The sequence below is a fragment of the Tachyglossus aculeatus genome, chromosome X1, assembly GCF_015852505.1.
Source record: "Tachyglossus aculeatus isolate mTacAcu1 chromosome X1, mTacAcu1.pri, whole genome shotgun sequence".
Classification (NCBI taxonomy): domain Eukaryota; kingdom Metazoa; phylum Chordata; class Mammalia; order Monotremata; family Tachyglossidae; genus Tachyglossus; species Tachyglossus aculeatus.
Genome location: NC_052101.1, coordinates 96956661 through 96976259, shown reverse-complemented (window position 1 = coordinate 96976259; position 19599 = coordinate 96956661). Strand labels below are relative to the sequence as shown.

At 43.2% G+C, this 19599-nt stretch overlaps 1 protein-coding gene across 2 annotated transcripts; it reads left to right on the top strand.

Moving 5' to 3' along the window:
* Positions 1-1200: 1200 nt before the first annotated feature.
* THUMPD3 (THUMP domain containing 3) lies at positions 1201-19173 on the top strand. 2 transcript variants are annotated; one of them, XM_038740136.1, is made up of 10 exons: positions 1201-1287; positions 1887-2175; positions 4041-4118; positions 8578-9063; positions 9751-9881; positions 11255-11324; positions 12236-12351; positions 12573-12683; positions 13331-13454; positions 17628-19173. In XM_038740136.1, exons 2-10 carry the CDS (start codon positions 1930-1932, stop codon positions 17772-17774), a joined length of 1509 nt encoding a protein of 502 aa, XP_038596064.1. In that variant the 5' UTR covers positions 1201-1287; positions 1887-1929; the 3' UTR covers positions 17775-19173. The 2 variants fall into 2 exon arrangements, with proteins under 2 accessions (XP_038596064.1, XP_038596063.1); XM_038740135.1 differs by having other exon boundaries at positions 1217-1287; positions 1867-2175.
* The last annotated feature ends 426 nt before the right edge of the window (positions 19174-19599 follow it).

Here is a 19599-nt window from a genome sequence, read left to right as displayed (position 1 = left end):
TTATTCTCTTTATGTTATTAATGAAGTGTACATATCTGTAATTCTATTTATTTATTTTGATGCTATTGATGCCTGTCTACTTGTTTTGTTGTCTGTCTAGACTGTGAGCCCGTTGTTGGGTAGGGATTGTCTCTACCTGTTGCCGAATTGTACTTTCCAAGCGTTTAGTCCAGTGCTCTCCGCACAAGTAAGCGTTCAATAAATACAACTGAATGAATGAAGTGGGTTAATAAGTGTGTTGCCTTAGGATATTTGTCTGAAGCTAGAGAGGGCTAAAGTGGAGGTGATGAGAATCCGGAAAGGAAAAAGGAGGGGGTGCCTAAAAAGCAGAGCGTAGAAAGTACAACAAAGGAGGGAGAGTAACGGAATTTCTGCTCTCTAGAAAGTGCAGCCATGCCTCAGGAGGCGCACGCCTGTGCAAGCGGGGGTGAGAGTTGGCGGGGTGGGGAGTGGAGGAGAAGGGGGTTCACCCGACGGCTGAAGCAACTTCCCCCCTTTCACCCGATTTGACGGGAGCCAATCCCCTCCTCCCCCCGGCGGAGTGGGCGCAGGGTACAGACCAGCTTTCCCAACCTTTAGGAGCTCGTGATCGTCTTTATGAGTCTAGGACTGTTTACTCGGCTCCACGAGGAGCCCAAGGACTTTACCCCTCCAGATCCTCTTTCACCGATGTGCTCGCTGTTCATTTTTAACCGGTTTTGGGTCTGAATCAAATGATGTTTGTCCTATGTGTATCTCGCCATCAATCAACCGGTATTTATTGAGCGCTTACTGGGTGCAGAGCGCTGTACTAAGCGCTTGGGAGAGGACACTACGACAGAGTCGGTCGACACGTTCGTGCCCAAAACGAGCTTCCTGGTCGACTTCTCTCCCCAGTTCGGTACTTTGAACACAGTAAGTGCTTAATGAACGTCGGTTGGCAAAATAATAATGATGGAAGGAGAGGCAGCTTTCCGTGGAGATCAGAGGATCGACTTTCGGCGTTTCCTCCCCCACAACAGTAGTGGCTGAGGCGCCGTAAGCGCTTAAAATTTATCATTTGAAAGCAAAAAAATCAAGGCAGAAGGCTCATTTCCACCTTCCAGGCATCTGCAAGGTCCCTTTGTGTTTTTCGCTTCCGGGAGCCAGAGATTCCGGTGCTTTGACCCGGTAGGGTTCGGGCGTTGCTCTGTCGCCTCCCAGAAGGAGGGGCTCGAGCTGAGCGAAGCGTGCGCTCTGAGTCGTTACCGCGGGGCGAGCCGAACATCGAAGGGCTAAGGGGACCGGCCCCTCTCTGTTCATCGGGTGGTAAGGGTTCCGTGAGGAGAGTGTGACTCGATCCTGCCTTAGTCCCATCCCTTTCCCTTGAGTCCCATCCTCGAGTCCTATCCCTTTTCCTTGAGCCCGATCCCTCTCCTTTAAACCCGCCCTCTCTAGCTCAGTCTCGCTCCGTCTTGCCCGACTTCTCTCTCCCTTTAGCCCGATCCCTCGCCTTTTACCCGGTCCCCTTGAGCTCAATGCCTCCCCGCTCCCTCTGTCCCGCGTTAGCCGGATCCTCTCCTTTGTCGCCTGGAAAACCCAAATGCCGTGGTGGGACAGTTTTCTGGTTGCGGGGGGGGGGGGGGTGTGAATCCTCCAAGAATCACAAAAGAGGTGGATTTCACCCCAGCGGAGGTCCTAAAACACTCCCCTGGGCTTTGTCCGTTTGTCCAAGTATTTTTAAAGGGGGAAGGGGAAGGGCAGCCGTTAGGATGGGTGGTTTTCTTTTAGAGAAAGGACAACCTAAGGCCCCAGCCAGAAGCCCCTCGTGTCTCGTAGCGTTGCCTAGTTGCCCAATAGTGACGTACTGTAAGAGTCACATTGTGGTGACGCGTAACCCCTTGATAGGTCGTGTCTTTTGGTTTCAGAATTTTCGTCGGCGGCACACTTGGAAGCTGAAGTGCTCCCGATATGGCCGAAGTTGAAGAAACTCTTATCCGAACACCCGAGGCGATCGGCGGTGAGCCCCAAAAGGCTGCCGACCAAAGTGTAAAGAGCAGCCCCGAAGAACTCGTCGTTACAATCGGAGCCACGGTGCCAACCGGCTTCGAAGCGACGGCTGCAGATGAAGTGAGAGAGAAACTGGCTTCTCGGGCCAGAATCAGCAGAGAGAGGGGCAAGATCTACTTTGACATTTCAATAGAGTACCTGGCCCAGGTTCGTCGATATTGTTTTTCGATCTTTTAGAGCTGAATGTTACTCTTTATTGCCTCTCCACTCTTTCCCCACCCCTTAGCTCTCTGGACCTTGGCAGTAAAAACAAATCAGGTGTTTTTGACTTTCCCTATTCATTTTAAGAAATAAGTCCCTAAGTGGGGTTCGCCATGGGTTTACAAAGAGGCCCATGGAATTGGACCCTGTATTCTCTGCCAGATTCCTGGGTTTGCCTCATCAGCCTCCCTGAAAATAAAAGAAGAAACAAATCTGAAATGTAGTAATTTTTAGCAGAATAACTGTTCTGAAGTACTGTACTGAGTGCTTAAGTGTGCACGATAGATTTAGTATACATGATTGAGAAAAATTGTAGCTTAGTGGAAAGAGCACGGGCCTGAGAGTCAGAGGTTGTTGGTTCTAATCCCAGCTCCACCACATATCAGCTATGTGACCTTGGGCAAGTCACTTAACTTCTCTTTGCCTCAGTTACCTCATCTGTAAAGTGGGGATTAAGACTGAGCCCCACGTGGGACAAGCTGATTACCTTGTATTTACCCCGGCACTTAGAACAGTGCTTGGCATGTAGTAAGCGCTTAACAAATACCATCATTATTATTATTATCTACCCCAGCTCTTAGTACAGTGCTTGGCACAAAGTAAATCCTTAACAAAAAATGCAATTATTATTATTAATTATTATTACGATCCCTGCCCTCAGTGGGGATGGAGACTCTGATTGGGAAGTTCCTCCCAGTTTCTCCCTAGCAGCAAGCAACCCAAGGTTCCCATACTATGAGTGTATTCCTAAAACCAATCCTACCTTAGGATCAGAGCAGATAACACATTTACCCCTCTAGATTGTAATCCCTTGTGGGCAGGGAACGTTTCTACCAACTCTGTTATATTGTACTCTCCCAAAGGCTTAGTAGAGTGCTCTGCACACAGTAAGCACTGAATAAAGTCGATTGACTGATCTGTACCAGAAACGCTGAACACAAAAATAAACCGTTTCATCTTTTACTAGAGAAAACCATGAAAAACGGGGAACTCACTTTTAGGTTCACATTGCTTGAAAACAGTTGTCTTCATGATAGCCTGGCAAAAAACTGGGTGCCCCTATTCTTGGGGGCAGTACCCATCTTGTCCCATTTGCTCCATCCTTTTTGCCACCAGCTTTTGAAAGGAGAGGAGAAAGTCTACCGGCACACATCTCCACTTCCCTTCACCTTTTCAGCCCACTTCTAGTCCTATGGGCCTCATTCTAAAGCCTTCCCCCTTATAGCCTTTATTGACTTTTGTTTTTAGTTTGTGTATTGTGTATTTGTCCTTGGCCCTTATGCTGTTTTAATGTTTTATTGTTTCATTGCTCCCGATGTGTCTATCTCCAGTCTTCTTCCCCCACCTTTATTCATAGATTGTGAACCCCTCAAGGGACATGGTCTGTGTTTAATTCCCACCTGTGTATTCTTTCCCAGAGCTTAATACAGTGCTTGGCACACAGTAAGTGCTTAATGAATTCTATTATTACTCTAACCTAGGGCCTCCACTTTATAAAAAGAGGGATAGAAATGGGTTGCAAGCAAGAGTTGCTTTAAGGATTTTAACAATGTTTTGTACTAAACAGTAAAGACGGCTTAATGAAGCTTTGAAAGTTAATAGCCAAATTCTACCACTATCCCTGATTATTTTACACGTAACTAGCCCATTTAAGTTATAAAAAGGTTTATTTAGGGCAGGATTCATGTCTGTCAACTATATCATATACTCTCCCAAGCACTTAGAACAGTGCTCTGCACACAGTGAGTGCTCTATAAATACCATTGATTGATTGATTTAGTAATACAATAACTTATTTTTGATTTGTTTAGGTTCATTCTCTAAGATCAGTTGATAATTTATTCGTTGTCGTTCAGGAATTTAGAGATTACCAGTTCAAAGAGACCAAGGTAAGTTGTCCTGAACCCAACATTGTTCTCTCTTTTCAAGTTCAGATTCATGAGCTTGAGAAACAAAGTGAGAAACAATTTAGTGCTTCAGGAGTATTGTTTTGCATGCCATCATAGTCTTTAGCTTTGTAAAAGGACAGCAGTCAGCAACAGAATTTAGAGAAATAAAAATAGACAGTTTTGACTTTCGCTATCAGAGATTAACAGAGTTCCAAAATACAATTGCTTCCAGATTTTAATATGAAAACCAACAGCAGTGCCTACCTCTTACAAATCAACACTTCCTCCCAACACTTTGAACTGAATTTTACTTTCCCCCACTGGGTCAGATGTTAAAATGAGATGAATAAGGCCTTAAGAAACCTCAAACAACAACTGAAACTTCCTTCAGTTGTTGGAACAATCTTATCTCCAATGTGGACTTCACTCTTGGGAAAAAGTATTCAGCAGTTACCCAATATGATTGTAGAAATAGCATCCTTATGTTTTTTCATGCTTCTAGCTAGGTTGGATTAAAATTAGAACAAGCGGTAATTGTTATTTTTACATAAAAGGCTTTGTACACACTGCAAACCATACTAGCTTTCTTCAAAGCATGAAAAAATAAGGCAGTAAACGAGAAAGAGAAAAATTTCCCCAACTTATACTAATATAAAGACATCTGAAGTAATTAAAAAGGCAGTTTTTAAAACCACTGCGATATATATGTTTGGTTTTAAGAGACAGTTCTTTCTGCTTTGCCCTAATTAGTGTGTATTTCTTCTACTACTCTATCTGCCTCATCAGTTTGGAAGCTGTTGGACTGTACCAGGGACTCCTAATGGTTTAGTACCTTTGGTGACAAAATGCCAGAATAGGATGCCAGGAAAAAGACAGAGAGTTATTAGACACATTGTTCATAGAGTGTCTGTCTCCTGTGTGCCAGGCACTGGTCACTGGTCACAATGCACTGTGCTAAGCACTAGGGAAAGAACATCCTAAGCAAGAGACCCATTCCCTTTCTAAAGGGAGCTTGTATTCTAATGGGTGAAAGAAGCATAAAATACTCACAAAGAGAATAATCAGAATAAATAATTGAATGTACATTTATACACAAGTGCTGAGCAAAAGTATTGATAAATAGGTAAGTGCTAGAGGGGTTGTTGGCAATTTACTGGCGAAGGCTTGTTGGAGGTGGTGGGATTTTAGTGGACACAAGTCACCAGGCCATATGAGACCGTGACCAGAGACAGATGCAGAGAGGAGAAAGGAAAAAAAGAGAGACCCAGAGAATGGATAGATTGCTGTTCCTTAGGTCCGCTGTCAGAGAGATGATGGAGAGCCAGGCCCACTACCCATTGGACACTCTGGGGAGAACAATCAATCAATCAATCAATCAATCGTATTTATTGAGCGCTTACTATGTGCAGAGCACTGTACTAAGCGCTTGGGAAGTACAAATTGGCAACACATAGAGACAGTCCCTACCCAACAGTGGGCTCACAGTCTAAAAGGGGGAGACAGAGAACAGAACCAAACATACCAACAAAATAAAATAGGATAGAAATGTACAAGTAAAATAAATAAATAAATAGAGTAATAAATATGTACAACCATATATACATATATACAGGTGCTATGGGGAAGGGAAGGAGGTAAGATGGGGGGGATGGAGAGGGGGACGAGGGGGAGAGGAAGGAAGGGGCTCAGTCTGGGAAGGCCTCCTGGAGGAGGTGAGCTCTCAGCAGGGCCTTGAAGGGAGGAAGAGAGCTAGCTTGGCGGAGGGGCAGAGGGAGGGCATTCCAGGCCCGGGGGATGACGTGGGCCGGGGAGCGACAGCGGGACAGGCGAGAACGAGGTACAGTGAGGAGATTAGCGGTGGAGGAGCGGAGGTTGCGGGCTGGGCAGTAGAAGGAGAGAAGGGAGGTGAGGTAGGAGGGGGCGAGGTGATGGAGAGCCTTGAAGCCCAGGGTGAGGAGTTTCTGCCTGATGCGCAGATTGATTGGTAGCCACTGGAGATTTTTGAGGAGGGGAGTAATATGCCCAGAGCGTTTCTGGACAAAGATAATCCGGGCAGCAGCATGAAGTATGGATTGAAGTGGAGAGAGACACAAGGATGGGAGATCAGAGAGAAGGCTGGTGCAGTAGTCCAGACGGGATAGGATGAGAGCTTGAATGAGCAGGGTAGCAGTTTGTATGGAGAGGAAAGGGCGGATCTTGGCAATGTTGCGGAGCTGAGACCGGCAGGTTTTGGTGATGGCTTGGATGTGAGGGGTGAATGAGAGAGCGGAGTCGAGGATGACACCAAGGTTGCGGGCTTGTGAGACGGGAAGGATGGTAGTGCCGTCAACAGAGATGGGAAAGTCAGGGAGAGGACAAGGTTTGGGAGGGAAGACAAGGAGCTCAGTCTTCGACATGTTGAGCTTTAGGTGGCGGGCGGACATCCAGATGGAGATGTCCTGAAGGCAGGAGGAGATGCGAGCCTGGAGGGAGGGGGAGAGAGCAGGGGCAGAGATGTAGATCTGGGTGTCATCAGCGTAGAGATGATAGTTGAAGCCGTGGGAGCGAATGAGGTCACCAAGGGAGTGAGTGTAGATAGAGAACAGAAGGGGACCAAGCACTGAACCTTGGGGAACCCCCACAGTAAGGGGATGGGAGGGGGAGGAGGAGCCTGCAAAAGAGACTGAGAAAGAACGACCGGAGAGATAGGAGGAGAACCAGGAGAGGACGGAGTCTGTGAAGCCAAGGTCAGATAGCGTGTTGAGCAGAAGGGGGTGGTCCACAGTGTCAAAGGCAGCTGAGAGGTCGAGGAGGATTAGGACAGAATATGAGCCGTTGGATTTGGCAAGCAGGAGGTCATTGGTGACCTTTGAGAGGGCAGTTTCCGTGGAATGAAGGGGACGGAAGCCAGACTGGAGGGGGTCGAGGAGAGAGTTGTCGTTGAGGAATTCTAGGCAGCGCGTGTAGACAACTCGTTCAAGGAGTTTGGAAAGGAATGGTAGGAGGGATATGGGACGATAACTAGAAGGTGAGGTGGGGTCAAGAGAGGGTTTTTTTAGGATGGGAGAGACATGGGCATGTTTGAAGGCAGAGGGGAAGGAACCAGTGGAGAGTGAGCGGTTGAAGATGGAAGTTAAGGAGGGGAGAAGGGATGGAGCAAGAGATTTCATAAGATGAGAGGGAATGGGGTCAGAAGCACAGGTGGCCGGAGTAGCACTTGAGAGGCCAGAGCCTATATGTATATATGCTTGTACATATTTATTACTCTATTTATTTATTTATTTTACTTGTACATATCTATTCTATTTATTTTATTTTGTTAATATGTTTGGTTTTGTTCTCTGTCTCCCCCTTTTAGACTGTGAGCCCACTGTTGGGTAGGGACTGTCTCTATATGTTGCCAACTTGTACTTCCCAAGCGCTTAGTTCAGTGCTCTGCACACAGTAAGCACTCAATAAATACGATTGATTGATTGATCATTTTGGCGATCTCCAGCCTCCAGCCACTTCCCAGCCAGCAGCAGTGAATAGGACAGGCTAGCCACAGTATCCCTCCTCTCATACACGCGCATGCGCGCGTGTGCACACACACACACACACACACACACACTCTCTCGCTCTCTCTCTCTCTGGGGGGGGGGGGGGATGACTTTGCCCCCACAGTCCCACTCCCCTCCACGCCCCTTCTCCTGTCACAAACTGAAAACTGACTTCTCTGTTCTATCCAAAAGCAGGAGAGAATCACAGCACAATTTTTAAAAAGCTGCTCCATCTGGCTAAAATCTCTACCCTTCTGCCTTATCTACCTTACTCCGATTTAGTGCTGCTTTTGGGGGCGTGAAATGAAGAAATCCCCACTCTCCCAAGGGCGTGGAGGCGAGGAGGTTGTCAGGGCTGCCAATGAGGCTAGACTCCTTAGCTCCACCACCAGCTAAGATTTTGATTTTGAAAAGTCTTGCATCTATTTTCAAGAAAGCAGGTGAACTTTTAAAAATGACAGAAGACAATGCTTTTAGAGCGAGGAGTTCGAAGGTGTGCAGAGCTGTTCAGAAGGACTTAGTTTTCAGAAGAAAAGGAAGTGTTTTTCAATTTAAATAGGACACATTTTTCACTGAAGTTGAAAAACCCCTACCACAGTCAGCAGAGCAAGCTTCTACTTCTGTAGCCTCTTGCAAAAACTAGTAATCGTATTACAGCTCCTTATTTAATGTTGTGATGTTATGCTTTGAGTTAGTTTAATAGAAAATTATAGTTCTGTGATGTTTAGTATAACCAAATATTGCATGTATAGGAATTTCATATTTTTCCAGAGGTTTTCAAATGGATTCCAATTTATAACTAGTAAGGCTATGGGAAAACATTCTTCAGGATACATCTGTATTTTCAAGGAATGTATTACAGCTCTGGCATGGGCTCTTAAATCATATCAAGCAGAATAGATAAGGAATGTAAGAGTTAACTGTTTCTTATTATTTGACAGGAAGACACTTTAAAGGATTTTAAAGAATTAGCTGGAAAGCTTCCTTGGTCCAATCCCTTAAAAGTATGGGAAAGAAACATCAACTATAAGAAAAAAAAAACAATTCGCAAAAAACCTCAACAACACACCCCAAGCCAAGAAAAGGCGGCCGAGAGTCAAGGAGGCCCAGTCAAAAAAGATACTGAGGAAGAGCTCAGTCGATTCACGGAAAACTTGGTCTTAAACTCGGGTGAAAGCCAGAGCAAGATTCCGGAGGAAACTCCATCAGCTGATAAAGATGAAGGGTCAAATACCTCTGAAAAAGAAAAAAAAGGTGATGAGACTCAGAAAGAAGAAGCTAAAGCCAAAGTGCTCAAGTTTCGAGTCACGTGTAACCGAGCAGGAGACAAGCATAATTTTACATCTAATGAGGCAGCGAGAGATTTCGGAGGTGCTGTGCAAGATTATTTCAATTGGAAGGCTGACATGACCAACTTTGATGTGGAGGTACTGGTTACCAATCTGCACACATTTGGTGGTATTTATGTGATTGCCCAGCAGCAAAGCCTAAGATTTCTGCCTGCCCTAATAATGAGGATTTTGTCACATTCATCAGCTCAAATGATTGATTGTGCCTGTCTCTTGAGCAAAATGTGGTATTCCTATATTTTTATGTAGATTGAGTGGGTTACTTTGTGGGGAGTTTTTTCTTTCTGTCCAAAAATCAAGGTTTCCTTAGCCTCAGTTCTCTTATTTACCCCCATTTTCCAATTCTTGCACTCCCTAGGTCATTTTTTTTTTGAGGAATTGGGATACTGAAAAATAGTAGTCTGTGGTCTGTTGTACCTGCTAATTGTGTTCCCAGTGGCTAGTCACACTCTCTGGGTAATCCCTCCCTTCTCTACCTTAGTAGGGCTGACGAGACTATAAATGTGGTAATGGGTGTGAAATGACTTGGTGTTCTTGGGAAGAGAGTACTGTATAAATCCTGAGGAGCTCAAAAATTCATAAGATGTAGGAACTGTGGCCATTTTGAGGCCTGTTAATCATAAGGCTTTGAATCATGTAGCAAATTTCCTGTCCCTAGATAAATAAACTAGGAATATTTTTTCATCTGTCAATGCGAAAGGCAGGCTGCATATACATGAAGCCCAATTAAACCTTTTTGATCTATCTTGTTGAATTTTCTTGTAGGTTCTTTTGAATATCCACCAGAGCGAAATAATTGTAGGAATTGCATTAACTGAAGAGAGCCTCCACCGAAGAAATATCATCGAATTTGGACCCACGACTCTCCGGTCCACCCTTGCCTATGGAATGCTCAGGTGAATGAGTGGATATTTTACCCACATTAAGTAGCCCTTTAGTTTGAATTTAGCTAGTACCTGGAATTCTGAGTGCATCTAAGATAAGAACGGAGTTAGAAGTGAGGGGCCCAGGTTCTCATCCTGTAGCCACTTAGTGTAATCTGGAATGAGTTAACAACTGCTCTGTGTCTCATTTTCCCTTTTATAGATCCAGAATAGTGCTTTGGAAAGCTAATTAACTGAATATAGGCTATCTGAACAACCAATTACCCAAACTCAGGCTAGCTTGGATAAGGCACACAAAAATGAATAATAAATAAAAGAAAATTGGCCATGCTCCTGCCCAGAGTAGCCAAACTCAATTTTGTTTAGTTATCTGATTAGTTCAGTCAACTGGCTTTTTCCTGCAATATCTTTCCCTATCTCTAGTGGGTTCTAATGGGTTCATCAAGGCTGCTTATTTTCTGCTTAGGAAATTAGCAAATTTCGTTTGGGGCTTTAGAAAGTTCCACTCTGTTTCCATTGTTTGAAAGAATGCAAAAGGGACTGTCCCTTTAATTTGTATTGTACAATGCCTCACATAGGGCCCTGTGAAGGTAAAAAAGCATTTAGGACAGCACTTAATTCTAGATGATAATATGGAAAAAATGTACAATTCCAAAGGGAATTTTCTCATTTTCCATGTGTTGATCCTGTTCTCATTCATATTCTCTCTCTCTCTCCCCACCTTTTTCCCCTGCACCTGCTGTCACGAGCCTTTGATGTGAAGGCATTTTCAAATCCAGGTTGACTACTGTTCTCAGCCCTTTGAAACGAAAACTTCTTTGTCCTTCACATACCATTGCCCCATTAGTGCTTGCAAGATTTTTTAAATTAAGTTGTTTAGGATGCTCAGTGACTACTGCAAACCCACACCTTAACTAGCCATTTACCTTTCACCTTATCTCACTTAGGTAGTTCATCAGCAGTCACAGCGCGGGACTGTGGTAGTGGGGAGTAGAGGGAGGCTGAGGCTGGGGCAGTTACCATCTAGCAGGCTGGTGGGTGGTACCCACCAGCGTGGCTCAGTGGAAAGAGCACGGCTTTGGGAGCCAGAGGTTATGGATTCTAATCCTGGCTCTGTCACTTGTCAGCTGTGTGGCTTTGGGCAAGTCATTTAACTTCTCTGGGCCTCAGTTCCCTTATCTGTAAAATGGGGATTAAGACTGTGAGCCCCACACGGGACAACCTGATCACTTTGTATTCCGCCCCCCCCCCCCCCCCCCCGCCCAGCGCTTCGAACAGTGCTTCGCACATAGTAAGCGCTTAACAATGCTATTATTATTATTATCAACATTTTCAGAGGGGAAGCATACCTACTTTTGCCCAATTATTTTTTTTCTGTCCCACAGGCTCTGTTCTCCTCAACTCGGTGATGTAATAGTGGATCCAATGTGTGGATCAGGTGCCATATCAATAGAGGTGATGTTTTTATTTAGACTTTGGGCTTGGATTTTTACCTAAAATTTTAAATCACTCTCAGTGATGGAGATAAACATAATCAACTATTTTCATGTTATTTTCTTTCTTATTTTATTTTGTGCTGTTTTAATACATCGGAAACCAAACTTTAACATGGCTCAGGTGGAAAAACTTGGTTTAATTTTGATGCGTTGAGATGGACAGAAGCTAGAGAACCTTTCACAGCCTGAAAATCTGGGGCCCCACTTGGTTTAAGACAAGGAAAGCAACATGGCTTAGTGGAAAGAGCACAGGCCTGGGATTCAGGAGATCCAGGTTCTAATCCCACCTCTGTCCTGCTCAGCTCTGCCACTCACCTGATGTGTGACCTTGGGCAAGTCACTTATCCTCAGTTTCCTAACCTATAAAATGGGGATTCAATACCAGTTTTCCTTTCTCCTTAGACTGTGAGTCCCATGTGAGACAGGGACTGTGTCCAACTTGATTATCTTGTATCTACCCCAGTGCTTAGTACACAGTAAGCACTTAATAAATATTTATTATTATCATTATTATTATTCCAATAAAAGGTGAACTCTGAAGTCTAAAGAGGGCCGGGTCTCATTTCCAGAGTGGGGGAGTCTGCAAGATAGCCTGCATATGCCTTTTTGTCCCTGTGGACTGCTGAGATGAATTTCTGCCATTGAGGAAGAACTTCCACAAATGCACAATTTTTTCATGTACTTTGTCCAATCTTGGTAGTGCTCTAACTAGTTCTGTTCCATAACATCCAGGTGTATGGGTATTGTACAGCTGTTGAACTCCTATTGAATAGTATTGCCTTGCTGTATTTAAGATTAATTAAATGTCTTTCATTCGACCTGTTAAAAGAAAAATTAGCAAATACTGTTATGAATTATTTTGGTTTTCAGGGGATCTGTGAGTGGCCTAACTGCTATCATATTGCCGGTGATAATAATCCCTTGGCTGTGAAGAGAACATCAAGTAACATCTGGTCTTTGATGACAAGGAACTCAACTAAAGAAAGGTAAAAAATAAAATTTAAATAGAATTTGCAGCATCTGTTTGTCTAGGCTTCCCATGTGGCTTTATTGTGTGTGTGTGTGTGTGTGTGTGTGTGTGTGTGTGTGTGTGTGTGTGTGTGTGTGTTTTAATAGCTTTGACATTCAATCCTTGCAGCAGTGCAAATAAAATGAACATGAATTTGGAATTTGGTAACTCAGATTTCCTTCCATTTTACCTCCACAGGAAAGGTTACATTGGACTGCCTGTTGATAGCATCCAGTGGGATATCTGCAGTTTGCCTTTGAGGACTAGTTCAGTGGATATTATTGTCTCCGATATGCCTTTTGGGAAAAGGTAGGTGTCAGAGGGAAAAGATTGAAGCAGTTTTAGCAGAACTCACTCTTCTCTAAAATGAAAACTGTTGATTTTTCCTTGGATTATTTCTTACGGTTTAGTACAATTTAGTCAATTTGGAATCACATGGACAAATGAATTCACTCATTTGATTTGGTGTGTACTATTTCTGTAATTAGTATTTCTGCCACTGCAGTGACAGCAAAGAGATTTTGAAAGAAGGCATCAAAAAAACTAAAACCAAAAAAAAATAGATATACTGCAAAGACAATACAGGCTAAAAACACAGACTGTGTGTCCAGGGATTAGTTTTGATGATCCCAGCTAACATCTTCAGAATTCAATAAATCTTACAACGTTATCACTGCATGGGATTTTCCAAATCTAAAAAGAATGGTTGTTTTTTGTTAAAATAAGGCTTGGTCAGAATTCTGCCATTTTGTCAACTAATTTGGCATAAAACTGAAATTAATCTGGTTCAAATCTGGTCCTTTTTAATAGTTTAGAATTCCTTTTGAATAAATAAGTAAATATTCATCATCATCATCATTCTAATAAGCAGGTTCTTAGTAACGTACATCATTTAATCTGATTTTCATCTGCAATCTAGTGAAACTTGGATCTTTTGGTTCTTGATCATGTTGTAGGATTGGATCAAGAAGAAGAAACTGGGACCTGTATCCATTTTGCCTCCAAGAAATGAGCCGCGTCTGCAAGCCTGGGACAGGCCGGGCTATACTACTTACTCATGACCGAAAATGCATTATCAAGGTACCATGCATTATCCTGGAAAAGCCTTCTACCCCTGGGGGTATGAGTATGATATCAAGGGTAAAGCAAACTAGCTCTTAAAATAAGTGATATATGTGTGTGTGTGTGTATAAAAAAATATATATATATATATTCATATATATGTATATTCGTATACTTATGGAGAGAGAGAGAGTGTGAGTGAGAGTGTTAGTTGTCCTTCGTACTTGAAAAAGACACCACTGATAGTGGAATTCACCTTACGGGTGTTTGTGTGACTGAAAAGGTCAGTGTGGGATCCATCGCCCCAGCACATTGTGCTCACAAAAAGGCTCATCCCTTGTTGTGTTGTATAGTTAAAAACAATGACCCTGTTGCCTTTGGATTTTTGTATTGGTAGTCCAGTGTGGTAGAGGGAGCGTAAACAGTCAATCACCAACAAACACACTGCTAGACACAGTAGTCAAACAGATTTTTACTAAAATGTCACAGTGTTTATCCAGTAATAGTGTATACAACTAAAGTTGTAAGAATACAGATGAAACAGATGTACGTGAAAAGGCACAGACATACTAACAGCATTTTTAAAAGGGAAAGTTCCATCCTCTGCTTTTTAAAACAAAAAACTTTTTGATGTTTCAGGGTCTGGCTTAGCTTTGGGTTTGGGAAGCCAGACTGGTGCTTTGTAGAGTGAAAAGGAAAGTGCAATAGGAAGGGTTACGATGGGAATGAAGTGATAGCAGGAGGCAGTGAGGAGGAGTGAGGAGTGCAGGGAGAAAACAAAAGAGGTAGCTGAAGGTGACAAACATCACACCAACCATTCCCATTAGAAACCTGTACACAAAAGAACTAGACAATTTCCTTTTCCTTCTTCATGGATTGAGGTTTTGTTGGCAGAGAGGGATTCAAAGAAAAGACAGGCTGAGGGCTCTAAGAATAAGGATGATAATAATGATAACGCTTTTTCCTCCCCACAGAGCCATTCACATCAGCTCATTTGTCCTGGCAGTATCTCTCTGATGTTGGAGAGGGAGAAGAATTCCCCTAATTTTATAGAAATTGAGATCCAAAGAGATCAGTTCATTCATTCATTCATTCAATCAATCAATCAATCACATTTATTGAGTGCTTACTGTGTGCAGGATTGGGATCCAGGATCCCTGACTCCTAGCCCCATACCCTTTCCACTGCAGCATGTTGTCCCCCTATTACCCTGGGTTCCTTCCCCACTCTTCCAAATCTGTCATACTGTAATCTTCCAAGAGCTTAGAACAGTGCTCTACACACAATAAACGCTCAGTCAATGCCATTGACTGGTTGATTGACTGATGGTTGTCCAGCCTTGACTGAAAGGTGCTATCGATTCCATAGCTTTTCCTGAACTTGATACCAGGGACCTGAGAGGGTCTCGGAGCTATGATCAGGGTTCCCAGCTGTCTGGGTTTCAGAAGATTTGGGTTTTTTCCTCTCCCAAAACTGTTTGCTCAGTCTGATGGGAAGATGGCATTTTTAATCAATTCAGAGCTAGAAGTTCTGAGTTGAGACAACTTTGCCTCATCATGACCAAATAACTGGGAAGGCAAATGGAGCTTGTTAAGCCTGGGCAGGCCACACGCTTCATAGCCATTTTACATCATCCCCGCATTTCTTCTCAAAGATGGGGAAGCTGCCAGAACTACCCAGAGCCGCCAGGGAAGTGGAATAACAAATCTAATCTAAAATAGTTGCACTTACCAGATGCTTCTTTCATTACTTGCCTGGGTGAATTTTTACTTTAGTTAAGTAGACGAGTATCAATCTGCATGGCTGGTATTTTGCTTCTTCCCCTCAACATGCTGAAAAACAGATTAGATAACTGGCTCAGATAAATGACAGAGTAACATAAATTTAGGTATAAAAAGATTGCCAGTGGATGTTGCTTGATCCTAAGTATCATTCCCTGGAAAAATGATCTTTTATGAGGTCAAGGAGCCACTTTTTTCTTCTACAACCTCTTTCCTATATTCCCATTTTCTCCTCTGTCTGGCTTAGAGAAAACAACCCACTATGCCATCAATCAGTGGTATTTATTGAGCGCTTATAGTGTGCAGAGCACTGTACTAAGCACTTGGGAAAGGACAACAGAGTTGGTAGACGTGATCCCTGCTCACAAGGACCTTATGATCTTCAGTGCTACCCTGTTTCTTGTATACTGACAGAAGGGATAGATCCTGCTGGATGGACCACCCACCCTCTTAGCATTGCTGTGCCTTTTTCTTGATTTTATGTTGATCCCAATTTAAACAGCATTATGAAATCCTCACCCGGTGTCAGTTTGTCAGGATCAGCAATTCCAAGGCCCAACCTCTCCTGTCCATCCCTTCAGTCGTTACCTGAGTGGATTTAGATCTTTCTCCTGAGGAAGGGTAACAAAACTCCTTATCTTCCCACCCAAACCCTGTCCTCCTCCTCCTGTCTTTCCCCTCTCCTCCGTATCTCACAAGCCGATAACCTTGGCGTTATCTTTCCCTTATCTCTCTCATGCAACCCACATATTCAATCTGTCACCAAATCGTGTCAGTTCTAGCTTCCTAACCGCTAAAATCCATCCTTTCCTCTCCATCCTAACTGCCACTATGCTGATTCAAGCACTTATCCTATCCTGCATTGACTACCGCATCAGCCTCCTCGCTGACCTCCCTGCCTTCTGTCTCTCCACACTATACTCCACACTTCACTCTGCTCCTTGGATCATTTTTCTATAAACAAAGTTCAGTCTGTTTCCCCACTCCTCAAGAACTTCCAGTGGCTGCCCATCCACCTCCCCCATCAAACAGAAACTCCTCACCATTGACTTTAAGAGAAGCAGCATGGCTTAGTGGAAAGAGCACGGGCTTGGAAGTCAGAGGACGTGGGTTCTTATCCCAGCTCTGCCACTTGTCTGCTGTGTAACCTTGGGCAAGCCATTTAACTTCTCTGTGCCTGTTACCTCATCTGTAAAATGGGGATTGAGACTGTGAGCCCCACGTGGGACAACCTGATTACCTTGTATCTACTCTAGCACTTAGAACAGTGCTTGGCACAACAAATACCATTATTATTTTTTTAAAGCACTCAATCAGCTCATTGTCTCCTACCCTATCTCACTGATGTCGTACTACAGCCCAGCCCACACACTTCGCTCCTCTAGCACCAGCTTGCTCACTGTGCCTTGATCTCATCTATCTTGCCACCGACCCCTTTCCCACGTCCTCCCCCTCCATAAATACCGGGCCACCACACTCCCCAACTTCAAAGCCTTAGTAAGATCACATCTCCTCCAAGAGGTCTTTCCCCAATTTAGCCCTCTTTTCTTTGACTCCCTCTCCCTTCTGTGTCATCTATGCACTTGGATCTGTACCTTTGAGCAGTTGGTATAATAATAATGATGATGATGATGATGGCATTTATTAAGTGCTTACTATGTCCCAAGCACTGTTCTAAGCGCTGGCGGGGATACCAGGTAATCAGGTTGTCCCACACAGGGCTCACAGTCTTAATCCCCATTTTACAGATGAGGTAACTGAGGCACAGAGAAGTGACTTTCCCAAAGTCACATAGCTGACAAGTGGCGGAGCCGGGATTAGAACCCATGACCTCTGACTCCAAGCCTATGCTCTTTCCACTGAGCCACACTGCCTCTCTGTATTCACCCCACCCTCTGCCTCACAGCATTCATGTACATATCCATAACATTTTTTATTTATATTAATGTCTGTCTCCCCCTCTGGACTGTAAGCTAGTCATGGGCAAGGACCGTGTATTATTGTACTCACAAACGCTTAGTACATACAGTATTTTCAGTAAGCGCTCAATAAATAACATTGATTGATTGATGAGACGGGACATCATGGGATAGTCCTTCCACACTTTCTTCCTCTGACTTTTCATGATTCCCGTATTCAAGCTCTGGGATACAGAAGATAGGGTATTTCCAGAGAGGGCTTACAGTCCAGCTTCCTTTGCAACACTGCCTAATCCCAGATGGGCATAGTGCAGAACTGCTGTTCTGGGATGGCTAATTTACTTGGGCTGGCCATGTGGTTCACCGCTGGCCTTAGGCACTTTTGATTTTAAGACGGTTTGAGTGTTTTATTGGTAAACGTTGTTCCTTACAAGATCGAATTGGGCCGATTGACACCAATTTTAATATTATGGCTTTCTGGGTCCTTACAGGCATTATCGAAAATGTGTGACATGTGGAGAAAGGTCCAGACTGCCTGGGTGAATATAGGAGGACTTCATGCTGCAGTTTACCTTCTGAAACGAACCCCTCAGGTTTTCATTCAAACAGGAGAGCAAGAAAAAGGAATCACCTTGTAATGTGAAAGATCAAGACACCTTAGGTCCAGCTAATTTTTCCACCTCCGGAAGTGCCTAAACAATAAAAAATAGGTGTAAAATGCAGAAAAGCACCATCAGATTGATTGTCATAGGGTCTTAATTGATCTGAGGATCTTTGTTGAAGACAAAAATAAGGTTTAAAATTTCAGCTAAGGTTTATATGTAATGTGGTGAGATTGCAGTCTTCTGGAAAGCAGGGCTTCCAAATTTTTGGAAACACTTTTGAGTTTCTCGTGAACATTCCTTTGCAAAATGCCTGGCATTTTGTATATCTCAAAAGACCATTGAAAACTTTCTGTGAAGTTTGTTTGGAGACCTTTCTGTGATAAAGGTACTGTCTTCAGGTCAGGGTGTTGGTTTGGGCACGAGAAGATGCTTATAGGAATGAGTACAAACACCCTTAGAGGCCAAAATCACTGTAATGTTTCCATTTGTTAGGGGGACATGGATCTTACTGTCTTTTTTCCTCATGTTCCCACCGGTTAATCAGTTGGAATACAGTTGAAGTTTCTGGTTTTATGCATTCCAAGGATATACCATAGGGAGAGAGGGAGGAACATAGAGATGTTTAGAAAAATCTTCCATCTGTCTTACAAAATGAAACCTGTTTATCTTTCTGAATAATGTCAAGAGAGACAAACATATAGTGTCCATTTCCACGATGGTCAGTGCCTGTTTTGGAAAGCCAGAATTGAATAACACAAGCAGTCATTCACCTAATGCACAAGATTCAGCTGGTAAGAAGGGTGTGGCAGGATGACTGAAATCTGAGCAGCCTAGTGGAGGGAAGATGGAGATGATCATAAATACAGCTCAGGTACACCATTGATAATGTTATGTGGAGTTATAGAAAGCGTCTCTTGGACTCCATTTAAGGATTACCAAGGAAGATGAGCTTTGTTAACATTCTACAAGTTTAAACAAAACAAAAGTCAGGATTCTTTGATTTGGCTGCTTTTTCCTCTTTGAGAAGTTCATTTCATTCTTAATTGAATCATTTAATCATAGAAGAATTGAAATCATAGGAACATATACATTTGATGGATATGGGCCATTTGAAGGTTCATCAGATGAAATCCTTTAACTGAAATAAACGGTTGCTCTCCTGAGATACAAGAGCAAACAATCAAGTGTTATTAAACCTTAAAAGTTTCCTGTGGCACTCCAGTTGGATTTTCAGTGCTACCTTATATTAAGTTTCACTTAGTTTTGGGTGTCTTTTTAATTGTCATATTAAAAGAAAAAGCACAGCACTACTACATTTTGAAAAAAATTAACAGAATATTAATTTCATGCCAACGGTCATGATTTGCTCCTCTCTGTAGCACTGCCCCATCACGTGTTTGAATTGGAAATAAAGATGGTATTTCTGAAGTCATTCAGTCCTAATTGGACCAGTATTTACACCTAAGTTGTTTGACTTGAAAGCACAATAGTTATTGAATATTTAGTTTAAAAAATTTTTGAAATAATGTGGAGATCTTTGAGGTGGTTTGGTGGGAGCTGCTTGGTGTTGGGGGGGGAGCACTGAAATACTTGGAAAGTTGGAAAATAGGATCACTGTCATTTTTTAACCTCAAGAATTGAAAACTTCTAGGAGTATCTGTTGAGTTCTTATTCAGAGTTCTTTCTTTCACTAAGCATAGCAAAAGTCAGTTATTCATATTTATTGAGTGCGTACTGTGTGCAGAGCACTGCACTAAGTGCTTGGGAGAGTACAGTGTTTAGAACAGTGCTTGGCACATAGTAAGCGCTTAAATACCATCATTATTATTATCATTATTAAAAAGTGTTGCCCAGTGGA

Excerpts from the sequence above, each read along its gene's own strand:
- THUMPD3 (XM_038740136.1), top strand. The coding sequence starts at position 1,930 with ATGGCCGAAGTTGAAGAAACTCTTATCCGAACACCCGAGGCGATCGGC. Across the intron at positions 4,119-8,577 it reads ACCAGTTCAAAGAGACCAAG|GAAGACACTTTAAAGGATTT; the intron begins GTAAGTTGTCCT and ends ATTATTTGACAG. Across the intron at positions 12,352-12,572 it reads AGGAACTCAACTAAAGAAAG|GAAAGGTTACATTGGACTGC; the intron begins GTAAAAAATAAA and ends TTACCTCCACAG.